The sequence below is a fragment of the Amphiura filiformis genome, chromosome 12 (genome assembly GCF_039555335.1).
Source record: "Amphiura filiformis chromosome 12, Afil_fr2py, whole genome shotgun sequence".
NCBI classification, from domain to species: Eukaryota; Metazoa; Echinodermata; class Ophiuroidea; order Amphilepidida; family Amphiuridae; genus Amphiura; species Amphiura filiformis.
The window spans coordinates 33,202,842-33,216,316 of NC_092639.1; the positions used below are offsets into that span (position 1 = coordinate 33,202,842).

The window sequence follows — 13,475 nt, forward strand, 5'->3', positions numbered from 1 at the left end:
CAACTGTTTAGCGTGTACGGCAAAACACTCATGGTCCGGGAATTGAGCCCCCTTTTCTGAGGTCGAATATAATATGAATATACCCAATAACTCTTTTTTAAGTTCTACACGACGACCCCACCTCCTTTGTTTAGTTTCAGCTACCCCTGCAAAGGCTTCAATGACCTTTTCTTTTTCAAGAATTTTATCATCAAAATGTCGTAGAATAATGCAGAAACTTTCAAATTATATCTTATTGCAGCAAATTTGTATTGTAAATTTCCCCGGGTAAATTTCGCTCCATTTCAAAATTTTCTACCCGATGACCTCTTTTCAAACATCCAGATGATCACCTTTTTTCTATTTATTATATACAAAATAAACCCGTTATCATTCTGTTATATAAGTGACCCCCTCCCCGCCTTTTTAAAACATTTATATAGGCGATAGACCCTACTTCCTGACGCCGGTATACACACATTATTCCCGTCACTCCTAAAACATGTAAAAGTTGAGTCTCCCCCGGGCATCGGTTCCTACATACAGGACTTGCGTACAATAAAAATTCCTTTAAAAAAGGAATGGGGCGCCCAATGTGAGCTTGGACGTGACGGTGAATTCCATGGTGTGTAGATTTGGTATTATAATGATTTTTCTAGGGAAGAGTATAGAAGATGATCAAATGCAAGAGAAATGTGTTTGATTGGGGAAGGTGTATGACAGGACCGTTTTGGATGAAATAAATGGGATTGAAGCTTTCGTGTCAATTTGCGATTATGTGGGGCGGGGGATTTCTGTTTTTGGGACCTATTGTAGTGAGGAGATTGCTTTGGATATTGAATATTGTTGAATTTCGTTATATATGCAGGGGTATATGATGAATAGTGCTTGGACGTGATATGGTGAATTCCATGGTGTGTAGATTTGGAATTATAATGATTTTTCTAGGGAAGAGTAGGAAATGATCAAATGCAAGAGAAATGTGTTTGATTGGGGAAGATGTATGACAGGACCGTTTTGGATGAAAAAATGGGAATGAAGCTTCCGTGTCAATTTGCGATTATGTGGGGTGGGGAAAAATTCTGTTTTTGGGACCTATTATAGTGAGGATATTGCGTTGGATATTGAATATTGTTAATTTCGTTATGCAGGGGTATATGATAAATAGTATAGAAGACACAAATAAGTAAGCTCCCTGGCAAAATATGGGGGGGGGTTATCCCCCACCCGGGATCTACGCCTATGTTGACCAATAGAAAACGTTAAGTTTTTATAAATGTATAACGTCTGTGATACATATACATCATCTACTTGCTAATACACTGAAAATCAAATAGAGATGAAGGATAAAGAGGAAGAGTCTTTCAAAATGACACAGTTCACGAATCAGGTGTATAGTCATTTGTTCTAACTTTCCATTTTCATATCTAACCTACTCTGCACTAAATCTTACAATAATTCGTGATTTGAGGCATAATGATACCTACATCCTGACTCTGACATATAGGCCTATAACTCCCCAGCAAACAAACTTTCCAAGTCAATTATACCATGCAAATAATAACATTTGGCCTACTAGAGCTCTAATTAAGATAACATCTAATTAAGCAAACATTACTGGGTAGCATCAAGGTTTAAGAACTGTTCCCATGATAGATAAGCATGTTGTAGATCCTAGTGTATGGTCAAAGTATATGCCGTGTTGTTTCCATACAGTTTGCCGCCCAATTGTGCCACCATATTACAACTCTGGCAATAACCGCTATATAGATTTGTTTATGGTAATTGGCAAACAAAGGCCATTGATCTTATGGTCAAATGTCATCGTCTATCGGGTTTTAAGACAAGCGGTGGTCAGGTTGAAGGCATACAAAGGTCGCGGATTATTTGGTGTTTTTACAAATCCATTAATTTTGTCTTTTAAACAAAGAATATACGCACACCATTTTATCCTGTGCATAACAGAAAACAATAATAAAATAAAATCCAAACATATTGTGGTTTTATTTCTGAGCAAGGGCATAATTTTAGCAAAACAATTGCGGAGTAAATCTAGTAAGAGTGAAATTAGAAGCTTCTCACAAACACATGCCTATATTGTGGGACGCCTCCGTAGAGGGCGCCCCAAAAAGAGGGTTATATCTTGATGGTTAAGGTTAGGATTAGGAAAAGAATTCAGATTAACAGAAAAAAATAATGTTGGATTAAGAAGTGGTCCGGAATTCAGGGGTAAAGTTGTGCTATGTTTGCTCCATTGCATGGATTGTTGTCAAATCCCTCAAATTCACGCAAATTTGACACATGATATTGAAAAAAAAATGTTGCGCAAGTTAGTTACTTTCAAAATAGTTACATTTACTCTTTATAAGATAAAATCTTATCGAATCATGTTAATTGGTCTATGGCAGAGCAGAGACCTTGGTGTATAAACCTGTACACAACATGTTCATCTAACCTAACGGCTGGATAAGGGACGCACCATTAGATATCAAGGGGGGCTTCGGTAGTTTTTTTGTTAAAAAAATGGCTCCACCTCAGTTCAGAAAAAAAGAGATATGATGTCAAGGGTGGAACAAAATTCACAGTAAGTCAGTTTATAGTGGAGGAACATTAACGTCATTATTTAACTATTACTAGCTTTTAAATTGCAAATTTTCTCAATCAGTATTTTAGCTTCGAACGGGAAAGTATGCGCATTTGCTCGTGAAAAGTTATTCTGTGAGCGACCCGGGGGTGGTACTCCCACTTTGGAGGTGACGCGTATGTAGGGCTGTTAAGACCCCCCTTTTCAGCGTCGCTGTCACCTAAAGACCCCATATTTGTTTACGAACACATGCTCTGTCACCCGAAGACCCCTTATTTTTCCATTTGATCCGTCACCCAAAGACCCTTATTTTTCAATTTGAAAAGCAACTTTCATTCAATGTTCGAGGTTCATGTGGCGCTGACCCCGTGTTTTTTACATCTTGCTCTCACCGAATGCCAAAAATCATGCTCTCATCCAATGACCCCATATTTTTTACATTTTGCTCTCACCGAATGCCCCAATACTGTGAAAGTGTCAGCCATGTCCATTTCATATTGAAGTGAAGGGGGTGAGCGAGCATTTGATTCTCTCTATACTTCACCGATTTTTACCATTTTCAACCCGGTGTCAAAAAGAAATCTATGCCACACTGGGAGCCATTCGTGGAGAATGGTGCGAGTATTTTTTGTGAGAAATCCTTACACATGAGCATGATCAGTGTATTTTTTGGAAGAAATTAACCCTTAGACATGCGTGTGCTTCCTTTGAAAAAAGTTTCCCCGCTGTCCGGGCCTGCTGTACTCAAAAAGTTCAACATGTGAACTCATTTAACCTAAAAAAAATGATGTTTTTCACGGCACGCGAGAATTTCGGTACTACAAAACGTAAAAATGGTAAAAACATGGACTTATATGGCCAACATATTAAACCAAAATTTGTTCAACAAATCCCAATTAACAAATTGTTGAAAATAGAGATCTTTACGATTTAAAAACAATTGGTCTCACCAAGGAATAAAAACAATGCTTCACTGAGGTGTTTAAAAATATTGTTTCACCGAGGTTCTAAAACAATTGTTACGAAACCTATACCCAGCCCCCCTTGATATCTAATGGAGCGTCCCTAACTCGCCCTAACTTAACACAGACTGTCATATCTAACCATTTCAAGTAAACATGAATGTGTCAATCAATGATCTACCATGGCCTACCGTGTGCAAGCAACAATGACGTATCTGCAGATAGCGGCTTCTAGTCCGGGGGAAACACCTTTGTTCCATAACCATTAAGGTATAGGACCTTTTTTGTTTTTGCTATAGCCCCCGAATGAAATGTATTTAATTATGTTTGTACTCACTCAGGTAGCATTGTGTGAATTTTACATCCGAACTAAGTGTTATTCTTTTTTATGGGCATTTTAGTGTCTAAAAGGGCCCAAAATGAGGGTTTTTCAATATTGCCGTCCATTTCTATTGGTCACCCCCATAGACTTTACATGTAAAATAAAAAGGCTCATAAAAATTTAATAGCACTTAGTTCGGATGTAAAATTCACACCGTGAAATGCTTTTTGAGTGATTACAAAGAAAATTAAATACTTTTCATTCGGGGGCTATGTGGAATTTTTTTTAATGCATTCCTAGTACAATGACATTTCACAATAAAATGTCCATTGGAAACAAAAGTGGAAAGGTCGTATTCCAGGGGAAGGTCGGTGTTCCGGGGGAAGGTCGGTGTTCAGTCGATATAAGCCCAGAGTGTTCGGAGCGTTAATTAAGGGACTCCCCCATGATTTGGTTGGCTAATTCAACCACTAAAGAAAATGTCACCCCCTAAAAGCAACCACAAAAGGAATTTTTAGCCCCCTCACCTAGTGTAAAATTGAAAATTAGCCCCTTCTAAGACACAACACATTTCACCTTTATTTGGGCTCAATAGGGTTCAATTAAAAATCGGCCCATGCCCAGTAAACACACAATTTCATTTTGGGCTAAAATAGTATAAAGTTGGAGAAAAAGCTGATCTAAATTTAGGAGATGATAAAAGTACAAGATGAAAAAACAAAAACAAAACAAAAAAAACCAGAATACAAAAAGTCAATCACATTATTTCTTTTCCAATACTATCAACTATTTTAACTTCAGAAAAATCAAAAACTTCATCTAATTTCATAAAACTAAAAAGGCAGCTCTCATATTTTTGTGGCGGATACGTTTTGAATACATAAATAATTTGACAAATTAGCACACTACCTGTACACCATGTAGTCAAAGCATGCAAAACATTATCATCGAACATTAATTGACAAGTTCGGCTCAGGCCATACACGTTTGACATGTTTTTGCTAGACCTGTTGGTCTCAGCATGAAAACACGATGCCGGTCAAACCTATCACATTTTGACAACATCCAAACTTTTTTCAACCGCTTTATAAAGCAACTGTTCAACAAGCAGATGATGTACTTAGTTACTTCTAGTTTAACGAAACAGTCATCTATTTTAGGGGTCTCACGCTTAAAAGAATCGTAGGCCTATCACAATAATGGCCGTGAGAAAGGATACGATTATTGGTGTTTTCAACCTTTTAGCGTCAATCGTCACACATTGTCTTGCAGGTAAGGTCGTGATATTTCTTTAATTTGACTACTTGTATTATAAAACTAAAAGTGTGTATGAATAAGCTTGAATAAGTGATCTTACGGGGGTACTACACCCCTGCCCAATTTTGTGCCTGTTTTTGCATTTTTCTCAAAAATTATAGCGCATTGGTGATAAGTAAGATATGTATAAGGGGCAAGGACTACAACTACTGCACTGGGAATTTTATTTCAACACAGTCAACCGTTGTGGAGTTACAGCCAAAAATGAGGGAAAACCAATATTTGATCAATAAATCACTAACTACTTGCCTTGAGTTGCTGATTTCCTGTGCAGTATAGTTATAGTCCTTGCCCCTATAATATACATATCTTACTTGTCACCAATATGCTATAATTTTTGAGAAAAATTAAAAAATAGGCACAAAATTGGCCAGGGGTGTAGTACCCCCTTAAGACCTCATTTGTTGAAATCGGTTGACGTTGCATTTTAATGTTCTAAATCAATGGAAGCAGGTTGCAAAATTTATATAGTTATCTTGTTCAAGAAATCTGCAAAATGAATTTGCATCGTCCTAGACTTCCTTGGAATTTTGGATCACCGCGTCTTTATTTCTTGATAAAGGTCTTAATACCGAGTTGCAGCTATTGGCTGCTGCTTCTATCCGTCTTACAGGTGTAAACATACTGATCTGGTACCTTATTCCTTTACTTTCTCATGAATATTAGGCCTAGTGGTCATCATTTCAAATTGAAAAGGTAATAAAAATGACATTTAGGACGCTATATAGCATACCGGTATCGTCAGCTTACTACTTATGTACGATGAGTGCCTATTACGGTTTTTTTTTAGAATAAGCCTAAAGTACAAAAGATGGTTCAAGCCGTAATCACTCTAATTATTCCCTTTCATTTGTCTCATTACCATTTGTCCTTGTACAAAGATTGGTGAATAAATATGTTTAATTGTATGCTTGAACCATATTTTGTACTTTGTTCTCAAAATTACGGGCAATTTAGTGTAGTAGGCTGACGATATGGATGACTATTTTGGTCATATTTTGATTTTTATTAAAGTAGTGTAAAAAGGTGGCAAAGTCTTACATCAAAACAGCTATAAACAGTAGGAACCAATGAACCAATGAAGAATATAGAGAGAATCAATTTCAAGATTTAAATCTTTCCCTGCGTCAGCTTCCGAATATATGTTAATAACACCTTGAGGTTTTGCAGAAGTTCAGTCTACAAATTATGAATGCTATTTATTATTGTTAATGAGTTATATATGCACCCTCTTTACAACACAACTCAAGAACCACAACAAAGGCATATCTGTGAACTGTGATATTTGAAAATCCTTCTACATAGGCTACTCGCTATGAAAATGAGCAATGCAATTTTTACCAAAGCTCACTACCATTCGGCGGATGCTGCAAACGACTAAATCGCAACAGTTGAAAATAGTTACTAACATGCTGTTATTTTTCGTTCTGTTAAGGAATCGGATAGCAACGTTTGCACAGTGTTTTTGTGGGACCTGAGAGCACATCAGAAACACCAAATTGCATTCTGAGGAATGTGCTTCCGATATTGAATAATTTTGATTTTTTGAAATTCGCGATATAATACAAATTTTATGGCAAAAAATCAATATCTTCAATACGAAAAATACAATAAGAAGAAAGGTTAACATTTTCCAATGATGGTCGGATTTTCCTCCCAGCTACATACACTTTAAGTACTTATCAAAAATATCAATTTTTAATAATTTGCCATAAAATTGGTATTATATCGCGAATTTCAATAAAATCTAAATCATTTGATATTAGGACGTTCTTCAGAATGCTATTTGATGTGTCTGATGTGCTCTCATGTTCCACTGTGCAAACGTTGCTATCCGATCGCAAATTTGACGATATTTTTGCTAAGTGAATGAATCTGCAAGAAATATTTTGCACGCAAACATTATGTAACCAGAGGTGTCCATGGTATAAAAATCTCAACTGTTTTTGTGAAAAGTGCATGGGGGATGAGGCTATGGATCACGAAATGCCCCTTTAAAAATTCAAGTGAAATTATAGGTAATTTACATTCGATGTATATATATATCTGTATTTTGACAAAATCATTATGGTTGATCATCAAACATCGTCTTGTGATGCTGTTCGGGGTTATAAAGCTCAACCATACAGGAAAAATTTGCAAGAAATGAAATTAAAGTTACATCCGACGATTAATCCTTCCAAGGTGTACCGAATAACTTGATTATCATAATTAGGTTATAATTATGTAGGCCTACATTATTGACAGTGCTATCGCAGGATATGGTGTTGTTGTACATGTATAAGAAATTGCATTTTTGCGAATATTTTCTATGTTCTTGCTAAGAAGAACTTATACTTACCTCAAACGTCTCATGTATAGGCGGTTCAGGTATTCCAGAAAATAAACGACCACCCCATATAGATGGCAAATCTGTGTTTAGAAAGAAAAACCTGGAATTCCAGCAGAGCACATTTTCAAAAGTAGTCTGGAATTCCAGCGGATTCTGTTATGTTTTTATTATAATTTTCAGACACCATGAGCAAAAAACAAAATAAGCTGCAGAAAAGTCTGGAAATCCAATGCACTCTATAGGGGGTGGTTGTTTAATTTCTGGAATAGCCCATATATTATCCAAAATAACACTTCGTTATTGGCCAAAATTATTTAAGGAGCCTCCTGTACACTATTAAACGCGCAATTGAAATAGGTTACACAGGGAAAGGCGCACCTTTGGATCGTGTTTTGGCAATAATATTGAAAAACGTATTTCCGATATAAAGCTTGGTATCAAATTAAAGCTGATAATGTATTGCATATCATTCTTTTAATGGTATACATTGCTAACCACTGATTTTTTATGCTATTTTGCCGCAACCAAAAAAGGTGCTAATTTACATGATTTAAGCCTAAAAAATCACTCAATTTTCGAAACCGGACGTTGTGTTCAAATTCAAGCCAAAACGTCATCTCTGAAAGAAAAGAATTAGGACTTTTTCCTCAGATTTCTCCATGTAGACACTTGTTGGAAGCAAATGAGCTGAAAACATGCAAATTTTGATTGAACGTTTAGCAAATATTAAAGCCGCAACAAGCTCGAATAAGCGGTGGACTATTTTAACCGCATTTCACTGGCGCATAAAACGTGGAGTGATTTGGTGGTGCTTGTTTTATAACTTTTAAACTAAAGTGCGCGATGGAAATTATCCACACAAACTTACAGTAATAACTGGTCTTTGTGATAACCAATAACATTATAGAATTATCTAGTTTTTCCATAGAAGCAATTTCGGTGTATTTCTATGATGTAACAAAAATCACGACATATATTTTACACTAAAAATACCCAATCATGACCCACATTTCTCTTACCTCCTCAGATTTGACAGGTGTAGATGGAATTATTGAAAGCAATGAGATACCCACCTTTAAGCCACTAGTTTATGACAACGGTATGCTGCGTCTAGTTTTAAAAGGTAAGAAGGTTATAAAATGTACCTCTTTTAATGGTGGGTGACCCGATTGACATCCTTATCCCTCACTTTACCCCATGAAAATGGAGATTTTGGTATCAGGTAGAAACTCAAATTTTTCTCATATTGAAATTCCAAATCGGTATATTTCCGAAAAAATCATCAAAAACTGTCGAATTACACTGAAAGCCAAACTAGAGTCAGAGTGACTCTAAAAGCAGTGTCCAGCCACTCTGCGACTCTATGTCTAAAATGACTCTATATTGGGAATCACCTGACTCCCTTGAAGAGTCATAATTTATTGACTCCGCTGAACTGAAGAGTCACCGTTGATGACTCTATACAGTCATTTTAGACATAGAGTCACGCAGTGGCTGATGGACTCTGATCTAGAGCAACACATACTTTACAGAGTCACACATTGAGGCGAACATATCATGATGTGAACAATTCATCACAGTTACAAAATTTTAAGCTAACTATAATCAGCTTTACCTCACCATCAGGTTAAAATTCTCATGTGGAATCCAGCTCAAGACCAAGTTACAGCATGAAAAACCACATCACGCTGTTCAAAAACCCATAAGTAAACAACTAAACGGGGCTTCGTATTTTTGGTGAACACTGTCGTTTTCTTCCTTTTTGTCAATATTTCCAAAATCACATGACAATATTTAATGATTAATTCTACACCTTTAAGCCATTCATTAGATATTTTTATCTATACGCATGTGCGTATTTTTTTTGGGGGGGGGGGGATTGGGGGCGCCAGCCCCCGGGGTAAAAGCAGGGGGCGGCCAAAATGAAGGGGCGGCGGAAGAAGAAGGGGTGGCAAAAACAGGGGCGGCAAAAACGAAGGGGCGGCAAACGACCGAGAAAAAAAAATTGGGTCGACCTTTTCGGGCTGTTGAGGAAGGGGCGGCAAAATTGAATTTTCTTCAGCCCCCCGGGGTTGGGGCGGCCACGGTACGCCACTGATACGGGGATCACTGGTCGCTGATAGCCTTTAAGTTATGTCATTACAACTCGCCTTCCATCACGTGATATTTGACGCTGAGCTTTTCTGTCATTCTGTTTTCTTTCCCAGATTTAGCCGAAGATCTTATATTGGAATTATCAACAGAAACAACTCTTATTTTAACGCCTGACATTGAGAGAACTATAGACAGCAGAATTCAGGGGTTTTACCATCAAATTCTCACAAATCCATCTTTGAAAAATCGTAATATTGCTTTCACCAAAACACCATTACAGTCGGTAGGAACAATGGAAGATGAAACACATTCAACACAAAGACAGCATGCAATGGTAAGTACAGCATGATAAATCCTCGTCCTACATAGTGCTTTTGCTGAAAGCTTATACAAAACAAGCGTAAATATACCAATACAATTTTTTTTTAATGTCAAGACATATCAAGGCATTAACAGCTGTTATCGTTACGATAAAGCTGACGGGTTGGCGCTTGATACCTATTAACCTCCTTTTTGAAGCTGTTCCGTTTCACAATTCCAGGAATGTGAGGCGGGAGTGCATTCCATGTGCGGACTGTAGATGGAATGAAAGACCGCTCATGACTAACAAGGTTAGATCTTGGAATTTGAACTGCAAGGGGTGGTCGTGAGATCTAACTGAGCGGCGAACGCCTCTGGACTGCATCTAGTTTTGACAGTGATGTAGGAGTTGCTCCATGCCATGCTGTGCTAGCATACTCCATCTTAGATCTGACCATACTCTTATAAATTATGGCTCTCTGAGCTGGCACCAAGTAGGGTGCAGCACGACGGAGGAGACCAGTGCGCTGGGCCGCTGTCTTTGCCATCTTGGTTATAACAGGATTCCAAGATAAATCTCTGCTGAGGGTGAGACCAAGGAGTTCAACGCTATCTGCCTCTGGGAGCTTTATACCAAAGAATTGGAGGCTAGGATGATTGCCAGCAGAATCTCTGCGGTTGGAAACTGTGATGGATTGGCATTTAGCTGCTCCGAAAAGTACGTTCCATGTAGAGGCCCATGTTTCGATCTCTAGTAGGTCTTTGTTGAGAGATGCAGCAGCAGCTTGTCTGTCCTCTCTAGACTCGATAAAGGTCATCAGGGTAACATCGTCAGCATACAAGATGGAAGTATTTGTCAGCCTCTAAGAGATGTCATCAATGAATATTATGAACAGGAGAGGACCAAGGATGGATCCTTGTGGGACACCAGCATTGATCCACAATAGATTGGTCTTACAATAGTACTTGTTTGTATATGCTTGGATCTGTAATTTATTTGCTCAAACTTCATAATGGCGCCTGGAATAATTTAGCTTTCATCAGAAGCACTCTATATGCTTGTAGACGAGGTTTTACGGTATTGCGTATGGACATTTAACATTTGAGCGTTTCGACAGTATTTTTTGTGGGACATGAGAGCACATCAGACATATCGAATTGCACTCTGAATACGAAGAATGTCTTTCTGATATCAAATAATTTTTTGAAATTCACGATTATATTATATTATATTATATTATATTATATTATATTATATTATATTATATTATATTATATTATATTATATTATATATTAAATTATATTGTATTATACAAATGTTATGACAAATTATTAAAATTTGATATTTGTCACATTTTTGATATATAACAGTCCTCGAAGTAAATTTCATAAATCTAATGATATATTCTTAAAGTGTATGTAGCTGGGAGGAAAAGCCGACGATCAATTGAAAATTTTGACAAAAAAAAGACCTAATTTGGTTTTGGTGTTTTGGAAAAATATCTTCAATATGAAAGGTCAAATTTGATCGTCGGCTTTTCATCCTATACATACACTTTAAGTATAAATCATCAGATTTATAAAGTTTACTTCGAGTACTGTTAAATATCAAAAATATCAATTTTTAATCATTTGCCATAAAATATGTATTACATTGCGAATTTCAAAAAATCAAAATTATTTTATATCAGAAGGACATTCTTCGTATTCAGAATGCAATTCGATATGTCTGATGTGCTCTAATGTCCCACAATAAATACTGTCCAAACGTTCATACCCCATCCCTTAAGGTTTCCAGACCTTTTTGTCAAAATGTGCCCTAAAATGTGATGCGTTTTATATTATTAAAGGCCCATTCAGTGATTTGCTCATCTGGAGGATCGTAAAAATTATCAATTAATATTCAGATTTTGGCACCTTACTTGGTGTCATAGATGTGCTAACATAGCCTAGTACTAGTATTATACGTTATTGGAGGAATGCACTTTTTTCATTTTGTTTATATTTTTGTCATGTCATCTTCAGAGCAAAAGAAATGTTGGACGCATGGCGGAGATTTGCAGTAGTGTATATGAATGGGAATTCAAAGCAGAAGGAGAAACAATGGACCATAGGATTGTTCGGTTGTTTGAAGGACAACAATTTCATATAATGACTTGTGTTAGGCCAGGAGCACCCTGCAGTGGTCTGCCAATAAGGTATGATATACTGCTATGATGATGCCAAATGCTATGTTATGTTATGTTATGTTATGTTATGTTATGTTATGTTATGTATGTTTTGTTATGTTATGTTATGTTATGTATGTTTTGTTATGTTAATGTTATGTTATGTTAAGTTATGTTATATGTTATGTTATGTTATGTTATGTTATGTTATGTTATGTTATGTTATGTTATGTATGTTTTGTTATGTTATGTTAATGTTATGTTATGTTATGTTAAGTTATGTTATATGTTATGTTATGTTATGTTATGTTATGTTATGTTATGTTATGTTATGTTGTTTTGTTATGTTATGTTATGTTATGTTATGTTAAGTTATGTTATATGTTATGTTATGTTATGTTATGTGATGTTATGTTATGTTATGTTATGTTAATGTTATGTTATATGTTATGTTATGTTATGTTATATGTTATATGTTATATGTTATATTATGTTATGTTATGTTATGTTATGTTATGTTATGTTATGTTATGTTATGTTATGTTATTTTATGTTATGTTATGTTATGTGTTACTCCAGGAGCACCTTGTACTGGCCTGCCAATAAGATATGCTATAATACTACCACGATGTTAAGTAACTCCATGTCATGTCAATTTTTATGTTATGTTCTGCTTAGTTAAGATAATACGTTAATGTGATGTTACGTGACCTCAATACATACCGCTTCGTTATGTTACGTTATGTTAGATTATTTAAGCATAATTTTGAATCTGTCTCTTTTTTCAGATATACTTCTGAATGCCGTGAGCGGTACACTTGGACCCTCGCTCAAATATGGTCAGAGGCGGAACAGAGATATATCTGGGATTATATAGCCGTAAATACATCATGTAATTGTGCTGTGAGTCAAGCAGCACTGCTCGGATGATACCATTCAAAAATGGCGGGAAATTTAAATCAGCGAAATTATCGTGCTGTCGAAATGGTCTAGGATACCAACAAGTGCCATAAAGTACACCGTGCTGCTTTTGATGGGTTAATAATTGTACTGCGCTCATCAAAAACCGTATGGTAAGAATATGCGACGTCCGGACCGTAGATCGGATGCGGATTATTTTTCCATGACTTTACACATGTACAAACATCCGTGAAAATGTTCGCCATTTGATTTTGACAAAATCAGAGCTATGAAGAAAAAGTTTACACCATGTCTGCGAAGAATTAGCTTGATTAGTCGTTATCTCTATGCCGGAAAGGACCATTTTGGAGTTATTTCAATTTTCAAACATCTTGATGGTTTCTCTTGATGGTACTACGCTATTATAGGACAGCCAATGTACAGGGACATTGCTCTAAAAGAATTCTACATAATTATTAAGCTGTTTCTCCGGTTGAAGTGAACAAACGAACGAAC

General features: G+C 36.4%; 1 protein-coding gene across 1 annotated transcript; it reads left to right on the forward strand.

Annotated features, from left to right (window-relative positions):
- Window positions 1-4,824: 4,824 nt before the first annotated feature.
- Window positions 4,825-13,475, forward strand: LOC140166096 (uncharacterized). Its single transcript, XM_072189481.1, has 5 exons — window positions 4,825-5,119; window positions 8,524-8,619; window positions 9,704-9,924; window positions 11,917-12,089; window positions 12,848-13,475. Exons 1-5 carry the CDS (start codon window positions 5,047-5,049, stop codon window positions 12,987-12,989), a joined length of 705 nt encoding a protein of 234 aa, XP_072045582.1. The 5' UTR covers window positions 4,825-5,046; the 3' UTR covers window positions 12,990-13,475.